Below are 21,433 nucleotides of genomic sequence, written 5' to 3'. Positions count from 1 at the left end.
ATTTAAAGTTGTGCTTTGTATGACATATCGTTGGATTATTTTAAATTCTATTTACATAATTCCGTGTTTAAAAATGGAAAATATTTTATTTTATTTTTAAAAAAAATAACAAAAAGACTGCGGTTATTAATTATTATTATTGGTGTCTCTTAATGATGTCCGAAAAATTATTATCTTATATCAATAATAGGTATTTTATTCATACATTATATGGTATATATAATATATATATATAACTTTTTTTTACATATTATAATGATATGATTGATAAAATTAATTTTATTACTAAAATTATACTATGCAAACCATAAAATAATAGAATATTACATCAACTGTTATGTAACTCTAAAAAAAATTTAATGTTCGATTACTTAATTAATACTATTCATGTAACATAACATAATATATAATTATAATACTTGTAGTTAATATTATACAAAAAATAAAATCTTGTTTCTGATCACTTTGATTTGAGGACATGTATTACTATTCCAATAAACGCGCATTGTGCCATCCTATGCATCCAATAAAATCTGAAATAAAACAAAATATAGATGTGTTATTATAGCGTATTAGTTTTGGGGGCAGATTATGTTTATTCCGTTTTTAAATGTAGTTATATTATATATATTTAAAAAAAATAGTTTTCTTTATTTATACCTTTGTAGTTTACTCAATGCTTGAGGAATGGTCGATGGTGGGTCTTTGAGTACGTAGTTTCGTATGCCGAACACATAGTCCTTTACATATGTGTCCCACACTACTTGGGTGATGTCTATGGGAAACGTTCGCCGGTCGACAAACGAAACATCTTTGTTAAGCTCCTGGATATTCTTGCTGATAAAGTCCCACTGATGGAGTGCGAAAAATTCGCCAGTTCGAGCAGCCATCTTAAAACGTCGATAAATTTTCAACATCCTGTGAAACAACACACAACATATTAAATACTGTGTTAAAATTTTTGACACCAATCAAGACTAGGTAGAATATTTGTAAATACTTGTAAGCTATTCATCAATGCTTATTTATAAAACTTTGGCAAGAATGAGAGCCGGTAACGACTCCCCAGCTATCACAAAATAAATGAGTTGAAGTCCATCAAAATACCGTAAGTAAGGTAGATAATAGATATATTATAGTAATATAGTGTCTTAGCCAATATTATAAACTGATCACTGACTGTCAAAGTTTGGGCCAATAAAAACACAATTTACCGATAATTAAAGTTTGTAAAGGTCTAAGTATAGTTTAAAATTGATAAGTTTCTATAAATATTAAATATATTTATTAATTTATTGAGTTAATCTATGTTAACGTTTTAAGAAGATAAATTATTAATGTTGAAATGAATGCAATTTGACAGATAAAAATTCTACTTGGTAAAATAATTCATACTCCGTTATAGCCAATCTTAACTAAATGATTTAAATACTGTGCGATTTTTTTTTTTTTTTTTGCTATAATTTTATGATTTATAATATTATTATAATAACCCATATTTATAGATATTGACAAATTCAATGAATATTTATGTTATTTATTCAACAATATCTATATATTTTAAATTAAAGATAATATTATATTATTAAGGGGATGACTATAGGCAATTCTTTATGCAAGAAAAATATATGTTTATTATGTTTGGTATACAAATATTGCAGACATTACTATCCATAGTCCATACATATGATATTATGAAATCATAAAGGGAATAAACTTAAATCGTATAATAATAATAATTACATTTGGAAAAGTAAATTATTAACAGTTTACGGATAATATTAACGATGTTTGTGTGAAATTATCCATTGGCCAATAAATAAATATTTAGAAAACAGTTTTCAATTCTCTACAAAATCTAGAACTGAAACACTTTTACAAACTATTAAAATTGTACATTTTAAAGGTCTAATATAGGTAGGTATAGTAATTCGATTATAATATAATATTATGATCGGCAATGGAACTCGGAGCTGGCCATTAACTAGTTAGAAAGTCATTATTTTTTTAACTTTCTAACTAGTTATTTTTCAGTTTACCGGAAACCAAACTTATCCCAGAATAAAATGTTTAATAAAATTCCATAGAATTTTGTATCAAAATTTAAAATTTTGGACCCATTGTAACTTGTTCTTTGTTCAGTTTTTTTGTTTGAATTATTATTATTGTGCAGAAGTATGCTGATTCTGATTTGAATTTTGATGATGTGCGCAACCGACACTTTCAGCGGTATAGCTGCAGAGCGGGCACCTATTTCCTTTTCATCCTTTTAATCGGAGTTTAAAAAAAAAACAAACGACAAAAAAACGTCCGAATATCACAGTCCTGTCGTGCGACTCGCCTGCAGCAGTAGTTAATCACGTTATAGTTACTATAAAGCTATATCTATGACTTTAATAACACTTACATTGGCTTAGAACCGGTGAGCCGTAGCACGATATCCAACACGAACGCAGGCACGAAGTGGAAGAGTATCTCGCACAATCTGTGCACCATTCGGTTAGTGCGGAACGAGAAGCCCGGATACCACTGCAAGTACTTGGACGGCGCAGTCAGTGAGTGGTACTGGCACAGGTTGCCTAGTTCCTCCCAGCGGAGCGGGTTCAAAGCTCCAGACGTGCAGTTGTACACCCGCACGGCGTTTTGTCTGAAACACGAACCAGCGCGATTAATGTTGATTATCAGCTCATATTATTATTATAAGTAATACATTACGCTTTGTATTATGATTATGACTTAACAAGCGATTGAGAACTACATACAAAGTTACAAATCGAAAATTTAAAATTTTAATTTTACGAAAAATATTTTTTTTTTTAGTGACACTTACTTAATATCTTTCTGTGTTTGGGAAATGTTTTAAATTTTAATGCATTTTCTTTAATAATTTCGTGATCATGCATCAAGACAATGAAAACCTACAAGCATTAGGATAGGTAATGACATTAAGTACCTACCATTTCGTTAAATTTCAATAAAATTGCTTATATTAAATACCATAAAAATCTTTTCATAAATGTACTAAACATCAATTTAAAAAGTGGATTATATTATAATTCCAACTTTGCATACAGTTTTTAAAATGACTGGAGTATGATCATTATTTAGGATTAGGATCCTCTATTGGTATCAGCAAATTATTATTCTGCGATGCGATTAATTAATCGGTAATGGTAAGAAATATGTGTTGGTGTTGGTATATGGGGTTTCTAATAAAATATTTAGTGTCTTCATAGATTGTGTACATAAAGTATCAAAAATCACATAAATTAATTATTCATAATGTAATTGTATGTAACTTTTCGCCTATTAATTAAAAGTATTATATTCCAAGACAATAGGTATTTATTTTGATCGTAGACATACCAAAACATATTTTTACTAACATATTATAACTTTTTTTTCATAACATATGATGTGACTAATTTCTTAATAAAAGCAAATATTTTCTATAAATTCTAAATATTAACACATGTTCTACTTTAATAGCAATAAGCTAAAAATGAATAGTAAAAAATGTATAATGTTTCATTGTCATTATTATGTTATTTTTATTCGTATTCTTGTACGTTTAAAAATTAATTAAAAATGAGTTCTTATTTTTACGTCTTTAGCGATCGTAAATATTATAGTTAATTTTGGAAATGGTATTACCCTCCCCTCTCATCACACATTTATTGATCCACCATCCACTGATGTATAGTACCTAATGTGTCACATTTCTATAATATGCGTCCTTTACATGAACAGTTATATAATATATTATAAATGAATAACTTTCAATTAATATTAATCTATTATAGATAGAAGATTCATGTATAGCAGCTATGCAGTGATTTTATAAACCATACGATGGTACGATGACAATAATGATTTTGTAACACGGTCACTGAAAGCACTTATAATGGATGAGCGCTTCTAGAAAACACGGTAAATATGGATTGTAATATTGTATTACCGACGCCCGACTGCCGTGCTTTTATCGGCGAACAAAATATTGTTTGTATAATATCCTACTAATATATAATATGTACAATGCCAGGGGACCACTATAACTCACTAGACATATATTTGGGTACGCTCATCGTAAGCGAAGCCATACTAAATATATGTGTTGATTATAGCTTTGACCGACTTAATATAAGTACTTATTTACACATCTATTGTGACTTTGAGAAGTTATTGTGGGATGAAATTGAAAGCTGCGCCCTAGGAAGCTGAAAAATAGAGCCATATCTGTATAAACACTATAAACATTATTTTTAGAGTATATTCAAGTCATTGAGTTAGCAAACCTATATATATAGGTAATGACTGTTGTCAATATAATATTTATATGGCAATTATGTCGACGCCGATAGTTTTTAGGTATATTAAAATCAAGAAAAAGGCAGTTAACGGCATTATTTTTTTTAAATTGTTTGCATAAGTATAAATATACTCATATCGAGGTTAATTGATTATTCTATGCAAAGATTGAAAAAAATTCACCAACAAGTATTATAAAGAAGTAGGTAGGTAGGTACCAAGAGATTGAATCAATTTGATTCAAACGATTCATTGTAACTAACCTATTATAGTATATACAATATACATAGTATAAGAAAATTAATATATTTGTAAACTTTAAATAACTTTTTAATACAATATATTATGTATCAACATTGCAAGATGAATGGTAAAAAAGAACCCGTAACTCGAATTAAAATAAAACGATTATAATTCAAAAAAACTTTATCTGGAGGCTGGAATAGTTTTTTATATCTACGTATTCGTTTGAATGATGTAGTAAATATCGTGGAATTAATAGGTACTAGGGAGAAAAGCCTTAAGAAATAAGCACATACAAAGAAAATCTATTTATTAAAACCATTACTATTGAAAAATATAAAGATTTTCAATCCCTTTCACTATACATCAATCCTATAATAGCAGTAAATATTATTAAACTTTTATTAACAATTTAATCTCAATTAAAGCTAGAATACTCGGATAATAACAAAGACTATGTTTTGTTTTTTCAGAAATAATAATTTCTTTATTCGTTTATTAGTTTAGCTTGAACGTCAGAATGTATTAAAATAAAAAATTGTTTTCTATTAATTATATCAAATTTCGTTATAGTATAAGTTATGTAGGTATACAATCATTATATAAAATTTAATTATAGCTTTGCAGGTAATAAAAAAAGTTAAATTGCTTAATTATAAAAAAAAAAAATCTAAAAAAATATTCGATTTTCGGTCATATGCCACATTATTAATAATTATTATACATCCAGAATGTCAATGTGAAATTTATTGATGTAATCAATACACATAAATTAATGTAAAATCACTAAAATATATACCTAATTATTATCATTTTTTTAACACAAATTCTAACATTTTAAAATGTTATTTCCCAATGATATAATTTTTTGACATAAGCCGTCATGATGGAGAGCTATAAATAAATTTTCAAAAATAAAATTTTTGAATATTTTATAGCTCTACTTATTTTTATTTTATTATTAAAACTTTTACTTGACTTCTAGTTCCTTAAAAACCTGAAATATATCGTATATATAATATCAACTTAAACTCTTAAAATATAGAAAAAAAATTGTAATTAATAAATGCTAGCAATAAACATTAAGTATTTATAATATTAGTTATACGTAGGTATTAATTAAATTCTAAATTTTTTTTCTTATTATTCCTTAGCTCCCAACCCTTGACTCCATACAGTCAGCCATTCTTGTTTTACACCTTTACAATAAAGGTTAGGTATAATAGAGGTTTTCTACCTCTTATTTACCAGCTATTTTTCGTGTCATTCTCTATTTTGCCTATCATCATATCTACTTTGAGAAATGAAAAAATAAGTTATATGACGTAAAGTGTATTTTATTTTTAAATTTTATAATCAGCTACTACATAACTACATACTTTAACAAAAAAAAAATGACACTTAATGTATACAATTCACAAAAATTCCGAGGCTATTGATTTCTAATTAATAATTATAAATATTATTTGATATTCCTAATTATCAACTACACAACATGTTAAATATTTTATATAATGTATTAATATACCTACCAATATTTTTTTTTAATATCAATTCCATAGATTATGTATAGTGTATAGTGTGTAATGTGTGTATACGTATAAATACTTTTAGAAATGAAAAAAATAGATACATGACGTATAAAGTGTAGGTGTGTAGGTATTTTATTTTTACATTTGATAATTATACCTATACTATATGTACTTAAATGAAAAAATAATGTACTTAAATTCTAAAATTCACGAAAGTTCTGAGAATATTGTTTATTAATTGGTACTAATAATTAATGTTATTATTAATATTATTAATTATTTAATATTATGTTGAATATGACGTAGGTATGTATTAATGTATGTACCAACCTACCATAATTTTTTTTAAATATGTTAATTCGATAGACTATGTATGCGTATAGATAAAATAGGATTGAGGAGTAATTAGGTATAAGAAGGGAGAGATGAAAATCAAAATTGAGAATAAGGTGAAAATGTTAAAATATATAGATTAAAATGTTTTCGACAAACAAAATACCAACAATGTAAACAGGAAAGATTATTGAGGCGCGAATAAGAATCAAACAGTGCATTACTCTAACGCAGCGAATCATTTTTTTTTTTTTAATTTTTGCCTGACCAATAATAATTAGTTATCAGTTATTAACAATATAAGTTTTTCATTTTGTTTTTACCTGTATGTGGCCGTGTGCCAGGCTGACGTTATTAGCGTGTTCACTAGAATATCGACAGGTATGATGTCCACTCGGAGCTTTTGGTCACACACGATGCTTCTAATCGTGCCCCGTCCTATCTCCATCATGATGCCTGTGATGCCACTCATGTTGTCTACCCACCCTTCGAACGGTTCTTTCCAGGCAGCAGTCACTTTGAACATAATTTTAACACAATACTGTCATTTTTGTCACATAATATTGTCGCGGTATTCTTTAAAACCGTTGTTTTGTAAAGGTTTTGATAACGGTAAATAGCAGTTCTAATTTCTAAGAAAAGTTTAAACTAACAACTGTAAATAGTCACATTGTATATTTTAATACAACATGGACCAATATGGAATGATGGCGAGGGAGGGGGTTAGGTTATCGACCATCTAGAGGAGTGTTTTTTTTTACAAATATTATTTCGGTTACGATGACTATCTTGTCATATGAGCTCTACCACAGACACTCTACCTACGATTACGGTACGCTTGTCGTATGCGCTTTGCTACTCGATTTATTTCTTTATTATCGTCACTTAATGGTAATAAAGATTATCACTTTCTTTGTCTGCATACAATATATTATATGTATAATAATATATTTAATGTTATAAATTTTGAAAATTTGTATATATTTATATAATAATATATTTTAATCGTATATTTAGTTATAGGGTGACAATAATTGGGTTCACACACGGTTTTCTATTTTACTGACACATTTAATGCATTTCTGAGGGACATAGCACAAGTATATTAATATTTATTTATTTTATTTTAGTTTTTTTTTTATATATAATATTTTGTATAGATAAGTATAATTTTATATTTATAATTATTAATTATAACGAAACGAATATTAATCAACGAATAATGAGACGACGGAGATATTGGTAATATATTACTTATTTATGAGAATTTTTTCATTAAAACCATTTTAACGTCATCCACTTATTACGAGTATATATTGTCTAAAATCTAAATATAGTTGTTAAGTGGTAAAACGCGGGAGAGCGTATACTGTAGTCACAATGTTGCGTTAGAGCGCATATAATATGATAGGCTCGGTCGTTTAATAGTACCTACATTTTATAACTTGTTTCTTTTTTTATATTTTTTAGCATATTTGTCTAATCATTATATTATTACCATAATAAATTTACTGTATCAATTAATGAATTCATCATTATTTATAAATTATCGCGATTAAAAATAATACGATGACGATATGAAATAAAATGTACTTAAGAGAATGAATACTGTTATTATTGTCTTACAATATTATTAATGTGATTGCTGTTTATAATGTAAATACTAAATATCTTTATTTTAAGGTGGTCGGAAATTCGTTCACTCCTCTCCTAATTAAAATACATCTCTAACGTATCGATAGGTAGTAGATACTACCTATAAAATAACACAATATAACATAGTACATTCATACCTATACTGGGCCTGACGATTGCTGCTGGTATGTCGTCCGCTTGTTCGGCGACTACCCACTCAGCCATGGCTTTGGTCATAGTGTACGTGTTCGGGTGTTTACCCTGCATCCGCCGGCCCATCTCCCGCAGATCGTCCTCAGACATCTTCTGGCAGCAGTTGATCACGAACCCTGGGTCTGCAGGTGGCTTGTAAACTGACTCTTGGATCGTTACCTTGTCCGCGTTCGAGTACGCCGTCGAAACATGAATCATAGCCTGCGACGACAATTATATTGCAGTTAAGTATTGTATGCATATTTTAATTTATGAAAATATTATGTCATTAATCAGTTGTTATTATTAAATCGTTTTATGTGTAAATTCGCGAGGCGTTGTCGGTACGCTGTAATAGCGTCGTAGAAGAAGTTCGGGGTGGAAGTGGTCTTTATTCGGTTAGTTTTGTTGAAGACGGGAATATACGCAAGACGTAATACGAATACACAAAGGTGAGCATTACTTAATTTAAAAATTTAAAAATCAAAGTTAAATAAAAATATTAATGGTTTCATACGTAATTAGTTAGTTAATTTTTTAGATAGTAAATTAATTAGATAATTATGTCTAATTCAAGAATCAGTTGTCACGACTTAATTGTTTCCAATAGATTTGAAAAATAATGTATTAAATTAAAATCTTATTAATTCATACAATATACACACACACACATATATATTATATGTTTAACTGCAATTAAAATTAATTAATTAATGTTTTTTTTTTTTTTTAATGTATACAATTATATTTAAATATATATTTCTTGATTTAATAATTTAGTAATTTAGTAACAAACATCGATAACGTAACTTAAACTACTACAGCTACTTGTGTATTCAATAAAAAAAGGAATAGTATGGTATGTATTTTTAACAAAATAGTGGTTTTTAATTTTAAAAAAAAATGAAAATTACCAATTTCCATTTGTGTAACTCGGGACTCGGGTTTTAATTAGAAAAAAAAAAATGAATAAACTTCTTTTTTAATTGGGTTTAGTTAATATTTTCTATACCTACGTTAACTTAAAACTTTTATAGCTAAATAGTAAATATATTGAATAAATAAATTGAAACTACAACATGATGATTACAATTTTGCTAGGTATGTTGTAAGAACGTTTGTAAGAGTGAGACAAAACAGAGAGTTTGGCAACCTCTTAAGTACAGTAGTTTGAAATAAGTTGTAAGTAAGACTATACGATGAGCACTTTGTTTTATTAGAGAAAAAAAACAATTGCCATAACCTTTCTAACACCCACGCCGCAATGTCATTTTTTCTTTATAAGCATACAATTATTTATAGATGCGTTTATTAAACTGCAACATAAACTTTTTGGGCCATGTGAAATCCATGCAAGACTGCAAGAGTTATTTATTAAAATATGAAATACCTAATTGTTGTTACTCATACATTTTCAAAATTAGGCTGGAATTGTTTGTACGAACCGTTGCTGTTAATAGAAATTAATTATATTTTTAATGTTAAAAATATAATATATGTTTAATGTATTTTTATAAATTATAAACACTATTTTTGATTCTAAACAGATGTTTCAGACCCGTTTATTGTTACTTTTTAAATAAATAAAAATAAATGACATCGTTCAATTCCGTAGGTTAGGCATTGGTATGTTGTGACAAAATTATACACTTTTCTCAAAACACGTAATCCATAATAACCTTTCATATGACAACAATATAAATTTAACAACTGTCGTTTTATTGTTTTTATTTATTTTTTTATTTTTTTTACTATTAATATTTAATTTATTACTATATGATGCGTATCACTCAGTTTATCTCATAAACATTACATATAGTAAACTTATACAGTCATATAATTGTATTTAATATGATAAAGCTTTTTACGATGGTAATATGATCTATATATAGCCCTGGTAGTACATTTATAGTATAAAAGGATTTCCACTACCAGGGAATTTATTATATTCCTATATATTTTATTAAACTTGCATAGAAAAAAAAATATAAACTTATTGAAACATGACTGGAACGAACTGTTCAGGAAAAAAAAATAATATTTTTAAATTTAATGCTACGCGTCTTCCGATTGATATAAATTTAAAGTAGAAAATATCAAACAATAAATACCTAATCCGTAACCAAGTTGATTTTAAGTTTTTTAAGTAAAAAATGTTTCCCGGAAAATCTAGCGTAGGTGATGAACAACGTGAAGTATAAATAAAAATAAAAAATATACTCAACACAATAGGTAGTATACTAACTATATTAATAAAAGTTATTGAATTAATTTGAAAAAATATTTTATATTTTAATACAGAATGGATATAGCAGGCACAGCTAGTCCTTTAAATATGCGGAGAAAACGCCTAAGTTGAAATTTCTATAATCACGAAACGTAATGCGTTATAAATATGATTTACTTCGTGGGACTTAGTGGTACCAAGGGCGCTCAATTTCTAGGGGAGGGATAAAATAAAACTAGATTCCGAAATCCATTCATAGGGTATATACCTACGTACCAAGTTGGTATACAATCATATAAAACAATTTATTAGTAGCAATGTAATATAGGCGAATAATATATTAATATATTATATTGTATACAACATGTTTGAATTAAGTGAAAATTATTCATATTCTTTTAATAATTTTGTAGTATTATGTTATGTTAATCTTCATCATTAACTATACAGGCAAGTTTAATAATCGTGGTATATTGAGTATAAACAATAATAAATAAAGCTATCGTGTTATTATGAATCAGTGTGTTATATACTCGTAGTATAATATTCTGGTTTTATAAACATTTTTAGAAATATTATGCTGAGGATTGACTTTGAAATCATAACCGAACGACCGTTTGATTGCAACCATATCACTGATAAACGATTATAATGTTATAAATATTATTAGATTGATACCAAAATTAAAAAATTTCTTGATTTCAATGTTTGTTATTAATCAGTTAATAAATTGAGTTTGTTTTAATTAATACAAATGTCATGCATATTATTTAGTAACTATTTAAATTATTTTCTTAGCACAACTTTAACTTCATTTATTTTATTATTTTATTATTTTATTTTTGCCGCATTGGCTTGAAACAGTCGTAATATTTTTCATCTATTCTAATTAAGCCTGTTTAAAATTTTAATTACTTACTAAAGAAATATTTTTTTGTTTGTCTCATGAATATGAAAATTGCTTTATTTTATTCTATTGATTTTGAATTTAGATAAATGTCATAATCTGCCCTTTCCCGATTACATTTAAAATACGGTGCCTGGAGATTCCGTAAGAGCACGAGGTTTTTGATTATTTAATTTTCAGTTGATTTTCGCCATTAATTTTTAATCGATGAGGATGTCCGTTTTTTACTTGTGTGAAAAAACTAGCTCCAAAATCTTTTCCCGGGTACATACCTTTAACTTTGGCATCGACCGGCACAGGTCAACGACGCGCTGCGTGCCCAATGTGTTGAGCGTGACGGCGGTGCGGAGAGTTTCGTTAAATTTGACGGTGGCCGCTGAGTGGAAAACGATTGTCACGTCGGAACACAGTCTTTGCCTGTCCTCGGCGCTCAGACCCAGGTCGGGGTCAGATACGTCGCCGCTGATGCACACCACTTTTTCGAACACTTTTTCCGCGTCATCTGTGGACCGAATGCGATCGAACACCTGCGCAAGAAAAATCACACGTCCCGTAAATACAATTATACTGTATAGTATATTATTTTAAAATAAAAAATGTGTATTCAAAACTAAGGATATTTTCTAAAACAATGTTTGCCATATTTTAATATAATTATTCCATATATTATAATTCGATTAACTATCGAGCATATTTTGAAATTGTTGTAAAATTATTATTTTAATGATTGGTCACGAAAAAGTGTTTGAATGTTTTTTCAGTCTTGTGTTCAATTGCTTTTACTATCTATGTTATATTATTAATTATTTAACATTAGATTTGTAGCCGAATGATGAATGTGTTGATTTTATAATGATATGTTTTATATTTTAGTGTGTCTGAACTCTGAATATTTCAAGATTAGTTCGAAAAATGCTTCAAACTTCTACTGAAGAGGCTTTCTGATAATAAACCGGGTGTAGTTTGTACTTGTATGGGGTATAAAATGAAAAATTCTCAGAGTTTTGATATTTTGTTATAATTAAAAATAAGTTACTTTAGATAGGTACTTGGATTTTTTATAAAGTTTTTTATTATTATTTCTTACACATGGTAGAATTTTCTAATTTGATTCTTTTTTAGCTATTTATACATATTTATACTTTTATTTTATTTTTTTAGATTTTTCCCCATTAATATTGATAAAAATGAAAATTTAATCTAAGGTTTCTTATACGTTGTGATTATTACTGTTTATTATTTTATTTATTTTTAAGTTACTTATATGTTTTATAAGTTAAAATATTGATAAAATTAGCTACCAAAATGTAATGAATTATTAAAATTTAAATATTTAAAAACATTTCTAAATTAATATATTATAAACATCACTGCTAATATACTAAAATAAATTACTATAATAGCTACACAAATATACCATATTAAAATATACTTAGTAATATTAAAGACTGACCGTCGACGTGTTGTCTTCGCTCAGATTCATTTTTCGTATACAATGATTTATCATTAAATTTAAATTTAATATATACATTACAGTGACTTACTCCTCATTTAAGTGGTTCATACAATACCTATCACATAGTAGTCAGTAGAGTGGTTACATGCTTCCCCGTTTTTAATTTAAATTATACTATATTATTTTTATTAAATTGTTTCATAATAATGTCGAGGGCTTAGAATTGTATTATATTATTAATACTTAGAAATATCAAGTATTGTATTATCTGCTTTAAAGATTAACATAATTTTATTTATAAAATACTTTCATTTTCTTATTATATGATCTTGAAAATGATGGCACTAAATAAGTGCAATATAAAATTGATTATGATATTGCACAAATATGGTCATGTAAAAGTGATGTATTGGTTATGCATGGGTATTACCGAGTATATTACTCGGTATATTTTACCGAGTAGGTACCTACTGAGTACTTATTAAAAGCTTAACAATTGTGTGTTTAAGTTATAAAACTACATTTCACGATTACTGTGTACTTACGTAAAAGCATGTAAAGACAAAAACATAAAATCATTTTATGTTTATGATAATATGCTTAAAGTTTTCATACTTTTGCTATTGTTTAATACCACGGTATGCTAATATACAACAGTTGATAAAAATGTTACGAGTTTTCGATTAAAAATCAATTAAAAGACGATTTAAAGTTTTTATATTTTGTTTTTCATATATAATTTTTGTATGTATCCACTCAGGACGAACCCAGGATGAATATAGGGAAGATGGGTATTTATTTTAATCTATACACACAAATTTATGTTACAGGTAAATGTATTTTTAAATATTATATAAGTATTAAATCCACCGCTTGCGCTTATTGTTGAATTATCCTTCAGGAATTCTATAATATTTATATAGTATTAATATGTATATATAATATACATTATTGTATGCATTATACTTAATAAAAAAAAGAATAAGAACAGTAAGTATAGTATAATAGAATGTAATAAATACAATAATTATCATCGAAATTTTAAATTTATCTTAGACAATATAATGAAGACGAGCTTATCCGTCCAGCTACCCTGAATGTAACGAACCAAGAACTTAATACATCCAAAGAGTAGGTATATATGATTTCCCTCATACTTATTTTCAACTTGTAACAATGTTTATAATATATTATGATCACAACATGTTTTGCATTTTGTCTTAAGTAGTTGATGTCGCTGTCATGTAGGTGTACTTTGGTGTGCTGCATGACAGCGTTATTTTATGTTTCAAATAGGTTGCCTTTCTACGAATATTATAAACTTTACGTAACTTTCCGCAAACATGCATCTGACACCGATCATCAATATTTATTTAATGAACGTTAAACATACTCGAAACACGTGGTCCCGAGACTAAATGACGTAGTAATAACTATAATGTCGAAAAAATGAAAAATAGCCTACCATGTCCCTCCTAATTACAAATTCGAAAAATTTTCCCGATGTTGACGATTGGTTAAATACATGTCGATGATATTGTTGGTGATATAAATTCCTACATTAGATAATCTATACGACAAATAAATTTAACGATTTTATTAAATATGGCCAATTGCATTATAAATATAAGTGGCTAAATATCCATAAACGCAATTTTGACAATTGTTTTTTCCTAGGAAGGAGTTAAATTATAAAAACAGCGCGACCCTCAAAAGTTTCGCCTCGCATACCCCTATAATAATTTTTACGGTAATATTATAATACACCGAGTAACTAATATTTAGTTTGGTAGGCACTCATTAGCAAAAACCAAAAACCTATTTGATATATCAATGCATATTTGCACCATTTGTTTACAGCATACAGATGTCAATTATTAAGTAGGTAGGTATTTAATTAAAAAAATAAATTATATAAAATTGGATAAATCAATTAAACACAAATCATAATTGTAATCTTGCTAGGTCAGAATTTATGTCACCTGCATGATTATAGTTTACAAATGATTTGCTGGAGAACAATTTTGCTCATTTTGAACCATAAGCCACAATAAATAAATCTTTGTTATTTTCAACAATTTTTTTAGATGAATTCTTAAATGGTTCAAAATTGTAAGGAATCAAAATTATAAATGTCTTATTTGTTATTAAATTAATAATGCTAAACATAATAATATTAACTAATAATTTTAGTGGAGACGTGCTGTTACTTCACGAAATAACTACCAAGTAACAGTATCAACTATCATTTGTCGAGTAAAAAAACACTCATGCGAAGAATAAAGTTGTTTTTTGGAACAAGTAATTACAGAAAACAAAGTTCTAGAGTGAATTTCTTATATAGAGTGAGTGAGCGGGAAAGACAGAAATGTCACATACTCGCATTGCATAGTTAATATTTACGATAAGTAAGATATTATACTAAAAATTCTTAATTACGTAATGACATCATGTCCATAAATTCCATACTCTAAAAATAGTTAATACCTATGTGATATTAATATTTATACCTTTGTTGGTTTGTTACCATTAAAAAAGAATATTACCATGAAACATAATATTATTATCTATGCTTAAGCTTGTTGTTATACAACGATGTATTATATCATTGATCTTAAATATACTATACGATTAATAATAATAATATATTATAATATACTCAGCTCATCAATTCTAATTATTAGACAACATGTTTGTATACTGATTTTCAAGTTAGCTACAAAATTCCATAATTTAATAATTTTTTTTTAATTCAACCATTTTATATTAGGTACTGACTGTAGATTTATGAATAAATATGTACAAACAATTAGGGGCTTCAATAAAACTAGGGAGGCTACGCTACCATAGTCTCCCTCACATTGCTTCTATCTAATTAATATAATTTGTGTTTTAATATTTTATTTCTATTTTATTCTTTTTATTGCATACATCGGTGTATAAAATAATAAGGTTATACAACTTTTTGTTGTTTACTTTAAGCATAAAACAAATTATCAATGAATTTATTTTTGATAATACGACGTTGGTATTTGATATATTAATGCGATACGATAATAACGACATTGATGCTAAAAGAAATATCGATCTTAATCACTTATAATAATATTACACGCTTGATTATCATAGCGAACCGTTTTGCATCAGATATTCATAATAGAGCAAAATAATAATATATAAACATATATTATTCGTCGTTATATCTAATGGGCATTTTACACACCTTCTATCTATTCACCATAATAATAGTTCGTCAATCAGTCTATAGTCTGGAAAATACCAAAATGACAGTATTGTTATTTGGGACTTATGATATACATTATACAGAATAACAGGGATATAATCGGATTACGTCCACTACCTAAGCCATGTAGGCGGTCCCCTTTTCCAAGCTTCTATTTTTTTCCGTGGAAAGTCGTGAGTCTGAAAAACTGAAAGTATTTATATATCAGTGATATCTATTATATTTATTGAAAACATGCAGTGGTTTATCCCAGGTCATCACGTGAGCGGGGAAAAGGGGAGCTAAAAGGACTATAGCCTTTTGGCTGTATTTATGGTTGTCTAGCCTTTATTGATTTAATATATTTATTTTTAGCATTGAATAGAATACACATTACACTTAACTACACTTCAAGGGTCCCAATCATACCTAGTCAATACGGAACAGTATTTAGGCAATATGCACTCATGCCGCGGCTGTCTGTGCTTTTTGTGTTAGTTGTGAGTTATAATTTCCTAGTTTGAATACTATTGTATTCGGGTATCAGGATATCGCCTATCTACAAGCAAAAGTTGCAAGTTATTATTTATTTATTTGAAATGTACAAGTTGTAACTTGGCTACTTTTTTACTGGGGTTAAAATATTTAAAAACAATCAGTTTGTCCATCTTATACGAGCAGTAAAAAATAACAAAATAACATATTGGTCCAGATTTCTGCAAAGAAATTATTATTATTGTGTTATTCATTTAAAAACACGACAACACTTAAAATATATTTTTTAAGAATTCGCATAGATTTACGATGCTTATCGCGCCATACTGTAATATCATAATAGCTACACAATACACAATATAATTAAATATTCATGTGTAGCCTATTCTTGATACATAGGTAAAAAATACGCCCATATTGTGTGTGCAAATGTACCGCAAATAAGTGTCGCGTAAACGCAATAGTCAACGCAGTCATTAAATACATTTATAGTTTATACACACGTTGCTCTATGGACATCTATACTTGTAATAGTATATCAGATTTTGCTATAGCCCCCTACCCCTTCCGGTCATGTATAGGTGTCATGACATTATTATATTATGCAGTAGAGCTACTCACCGATAAAAAAAAAAATCTAGTATAGGTATAATATAATCGATTATTATACTAGGTCAAATCGATAATGGAAATATAATTTGGTTGGTATTTACGGCACGCGTACGTGTAATTATAACGGCCACGAGAAAGTTTAAACGAGAGTACTCACTAAGTACGTGTACTTAATAGATAAAATATATCTATTTTAATGTATACTATGTATAATGTATTATATGTACACTGCAGTATGTGAAATAATCATACGAGCGTTGTCGTTTTTCAATCACAAATCGTAATAATTGATTCGTTGCATTCAAAAATTCTTTTAATGGATGGTATGTCTAAACAATAGAGAAGCGGACAGTGAATAAAATTGAAATGTTATGATGTAATGTGCAGTGTAATCGAAGAGACTTTCTTGTGTAAATAAAACTGTTTGGATTTATGTTATAGAGAATTTTTAATGCATTTTTTATAATGACGTAATATATTATATTATGTCGAATTTGTGATGTATATAATTTATTGGTAGTGCAATACCTATGTCCTTAAGTGCATATAGACCGCGTGTCGTGAGATGAGTACAAACCAAATATTAATTGAAAGTCCCGTACGTATTGTGTCGAAAGTCAAAACGTAACTTACGTTGTTCTGCATTAGCCGTCTAATAAGATAATATAATTTTGTACAGACAAATCATTCTATGATAAAAAATTGAATCTATTAAAAAGCAATAGAATTTATAAAACTTAATTGTGTACAGCGCATTATGTAAAAAGGTTTTCAATAACAATCTTATGAGAAATTTCCACATTAAATACAAGCCTTTTTAATTAAAAATATAAATGCTACTTATTTTTTTTTATATAAATAAAAAAAATAAATACAGTTAAAAATGATGATGTGTATTCTGATAATAATATGATAATATAATATGGCGAGGGTAGCTAATTTTCTTTTTGGTCAAATACATATAATTTGTAAGCACAGTTTTAAAAAATATACACGTGTCAGTAATATAAGTAGGTACATAATATTATGTACCTATATTATGTATATTTTACTCGGAATGATGGGTGTTTTTAAAACTTTACCTACATTTTTTTAATCAGGTGTGTATTTAGTTTGTTTTAAATATTAAAATGAAACACTAGTAGCGTAAACTTCGCCCATCAGTATAATATATATTATTTTTTTGTTTTAATTAGAAATGATTAATCTTAGAAAATAAACTTTTCTACGTAAATATTGAATGTATTTGAAATACGCCACTTTTTCCAAAGTTCAAAATATTGTGTTTGAAACTTGGAAGCTGTGAGTTACAAATCTTATAATTAATTCAAATTGTTATTCAAAAACAGTATAACATTTTTTTAACTATTTTTTTTTCTAGATAATAACCAATTGACTCAATAATTTTAAAGCTAACAACATAATACTGTAGATTCTGTTAATTAAAAATATTTGTCAAATGGCACACGAGGCTGCAGATAGTGAAAACAAAAATTGTACTAACTATACTAACAATATGCTGAAAACTTTAGCAAAAAAAAATGTCCTTACCGGATTTTCCAACAGCTCCTGGAAACGGCATTCTATGTCTTTGCCCCGCTTAGGCCTGATCAGCAAGTAAATGTTCTTCAGCCCGGGGCACGATCTGAGCAGCTTCTCAATCAGAGCTTTGCCCACGAATCCCGTGCCGCCTGTGACGAATATGGACGCTCCATCATAGAAGTCGACCACTTTCCTGTCAGCGGGAGGCGCAGAGTTCCAGTCCTGGCAGCCGAGGTCGTTGTTGTTGTCGGTCATCATCGTAATCAAATAAATTTATACGATATATATATTCAATGGAATAATGTGTGTTGTAGATTACGCCCTGACGTAATTTTGTGAATCAGTAGCTGTACAGACGTTCGGTGACCGCTGCTGCTAAACCCTGACAACCGTTGAACGACCGAACATCGTGTGCCGATATTTGTATGTATATGACACTGCAACGATAGAAATTCAGTAAATTAATTTAAAAGTGCATCGTCTGCGTATTATGAACTATGACTATATAATGTATCGAATATTTCGAATGTGGGATAATGGAATAGTATATTATGTGACTACTGTGAGGTGGGGTGGGTATTGAGAAGACGTTGTGCATTATAAGTTTATAATCACGATTCACGGTTTAAGATATAGATACAATAATGAATAAATAATTGGCATAGCTTGACAAGATGGGTTGGAAGGAGTGGCTCGCCAATGTCTGTTATCCTTCTACCATATTTTACTATTTTTGTAGTGTAATACTAAATTGTCAACGCTCCGGTTAACATTTAACTTAAACAAACTAAATTTTAAAACTACATAACTAATTGGCGTACAGACCAAAGTGCTACGAGAATGTATACGATAATTGTGATGTCGATCTTAAAATATTTTTTCGTGCATATTGTAATAATCCCAATATAGCATAAATTGTGTTATATTATAATTAAATACATAAAATACATTTATAAAATATGCTTTTACGCTCAACCATTAAATAAAAGGGTAAAGGCCAGAAAAACATGTTATTTCCGCCGAATGGGACATTTTGCCGCACTCAGCGGAAACTCCATGCACAATTTCCATAAATAGGTATATTATTAATGAGATCACGCCACCTTTCGACAGGTGTACATTAATAATACTGAGCCCTAGACATCATTGTTAGGACTCGTATAAATCTGAAAGTAGTCACAGTTCTAGACTGGCTATTACCTATCCCTATTTGTAAGACTATTGCTCGTCGTGAACTTTGTCACAACTACACTGCCGCGAGTTTACGGTCATTCCCAGTTTTGGTAGCTATAATATAGCAGTAAGCTATTTCACTTTGTATTTTGTTGTTGTATAACTTAACGAAGTAATTGTCTATATTGAAATTAAAATATTAAGTGTTTTAATTTACAACTACCTCTTTACCTTTCTCAAACACCAACTCAAGCTCAACCAGGGGCGTGCTATGTCGTTTAAATAATGAAATTATAACGTTGCAGTGTCCTGCACAGCGATCATTACAATATGTTTAGCTCCTTTCGTGGATACTTATTGGTTTGGAAGCATATAGGAAGAAACTATGCGTATTATAAGTAACTACGTCTAATGTGATACAAATGTTAAATTAATATATTATGTATATTATTATTATTGGCTCCCATTACACTTGACTAAGGGTTGAAAACATCTAGGTATATACTTTCCACGGATTTTAAGTTTCCGATAAAATATTATTTACAGCATTTCGTGTTCAACCGCCAATTCGTCTACTATTAATTATTATAAATCGAAAATTTATTTTAGTATGATGGTTTTTTTTTAAAGATGTGTTTATTACTATGGATGTTTCAAAGCACACCTATATAAACGTTATAGCGTCACCAGTAAGTACTGATTTAAGGTCGCAAATTTGACAACAATTAACCATTTATTTGACGTGTATTTTGCAAAATGACCTGTCAACTAACTATATCAATTGTAGAATTCTAGTCTCTTTATTTTTGTACATTTGTTTGTATACAAGCATACAGGTGTCGGGTAGATGCTTCAATAATTATATTATATAATAGCTCCGATGTTACGGAAAAATATGAATCATCTTCGAATTCGACCAGGTCCTATAGTCTTCCGGTGTTCATGTACTTATTGAACATAAAATTCTATTTCGAAATCTTTCCCGTCCTTCGCCTTTACGTTTTTAGTGTTTCAGCGTAGCTGTCTGCCGTGAAATCATTGACCTTGTTCCATAATCTAGTTAGTTTCCGTTTCAACACTATGCAACAAGTTTTTAGTGCTGGAAGTCTGGAAACAATTGTTCGGTGATTTCGGGACTTTGATCTATAATACACCGATATCGTAGCTGGTTTTTTTTTTTATAACTTTCAAGATTTAGGACAATTATTTTCGTAATATTTATTAGCATCTTTGTTTTAAATATTTATGTATTTATGTACGAGGTTTGTTACATTTTATTCAAAGTATCGGTTTGATTGTGCTATGATACACCGGCCCTGATTAATGCACGTGCAAGCAGTCCACTTGCGCAGGGGGCCTTAAATAATTGTTAAGGCCATCAAAAAAAAAAAAAAAAAAATACATGTTTATGTCATAATATACGAATATTATAGTACCTAGTAAATATTCATTTTTTGCACTTGATCATAAAAACTCACAAGTCATCTGGACTCTCTGGACTTTTTGTCATTATTGCCATTCAATTATGATGTTATAAAACAATTAACGTTTGAAA

General features: G+C 28.4%; 1 protein-coding gene across 5 annotated transcripts in view; it reads right to left on the bottom strand.

Annotated features, from left to right (window-relative positions):
- Window positions 1-35: 35 nt before the first annotated feature.
- The window catches only part of LOC114124454 (putative fatty acyl-CoA reductase CG5065), a 45,089-nt gene continuing 23,691 nt past the window's right edge, over window positions 36-21,433 (bottom strand). For 4 of the 5 annotated variants that reach the window (XM_027987709.2, XM_027987708.2, XM_050208100.1 and 1 more), the window contains exons 2-8: window positions 18,715-19,142; window positions 11,650-11,904; window positions 8,210-8,465; window positions 6,740-6,932; window positions 2,408-2,647; window positions 661-918; window positions 36-533 (exon numbers count right to left, since the gene is read on the bottom strand). In XM_027987709.2, the coding sequence (XP_027843510.1) occupies window positions 461-533; window positions 661-918; window positions 2,408-2,647; window positions 6,740-6,932; window positions 8,210-8,465; window positions 11,650-11,904; window positions 18,715-18,963 (1,524 nt within the window). In that variant the 5' untranslated portion in view covers window positions 18,964-19,142 and the 3' untranslated portion in view covers window positions 36-460. Of the gene's footprint in view, window positions 534-660; window positions 919-1,599; window positions 2,342-2,407; window positions 2,648-6,739; window positions 6,933-8,209; window positions 8,466-11,649; window positions 11,905-18,714; window positions 19,143-21,433 lie in introns of those variants that run through there. The other variant, XM_050208101.1, reaches the window with a different exon arrangement.

Source organism: Aphis gossypii, chromosome X (assembly GCF_020184175.1).
Source record: "Aphis gossypii isolate Hap1 chromosome X, ASM2018417v2, whole genome shotgun sequence".
NCBI lineage: Eukaryota > Metazoa > Arthropoda > Insecta > Hemiptera > Aphididae > Aphis > Aphis gossypii.
This window is presented reverse-complemented; position numbering and strand designations above follow the sequence as displayed.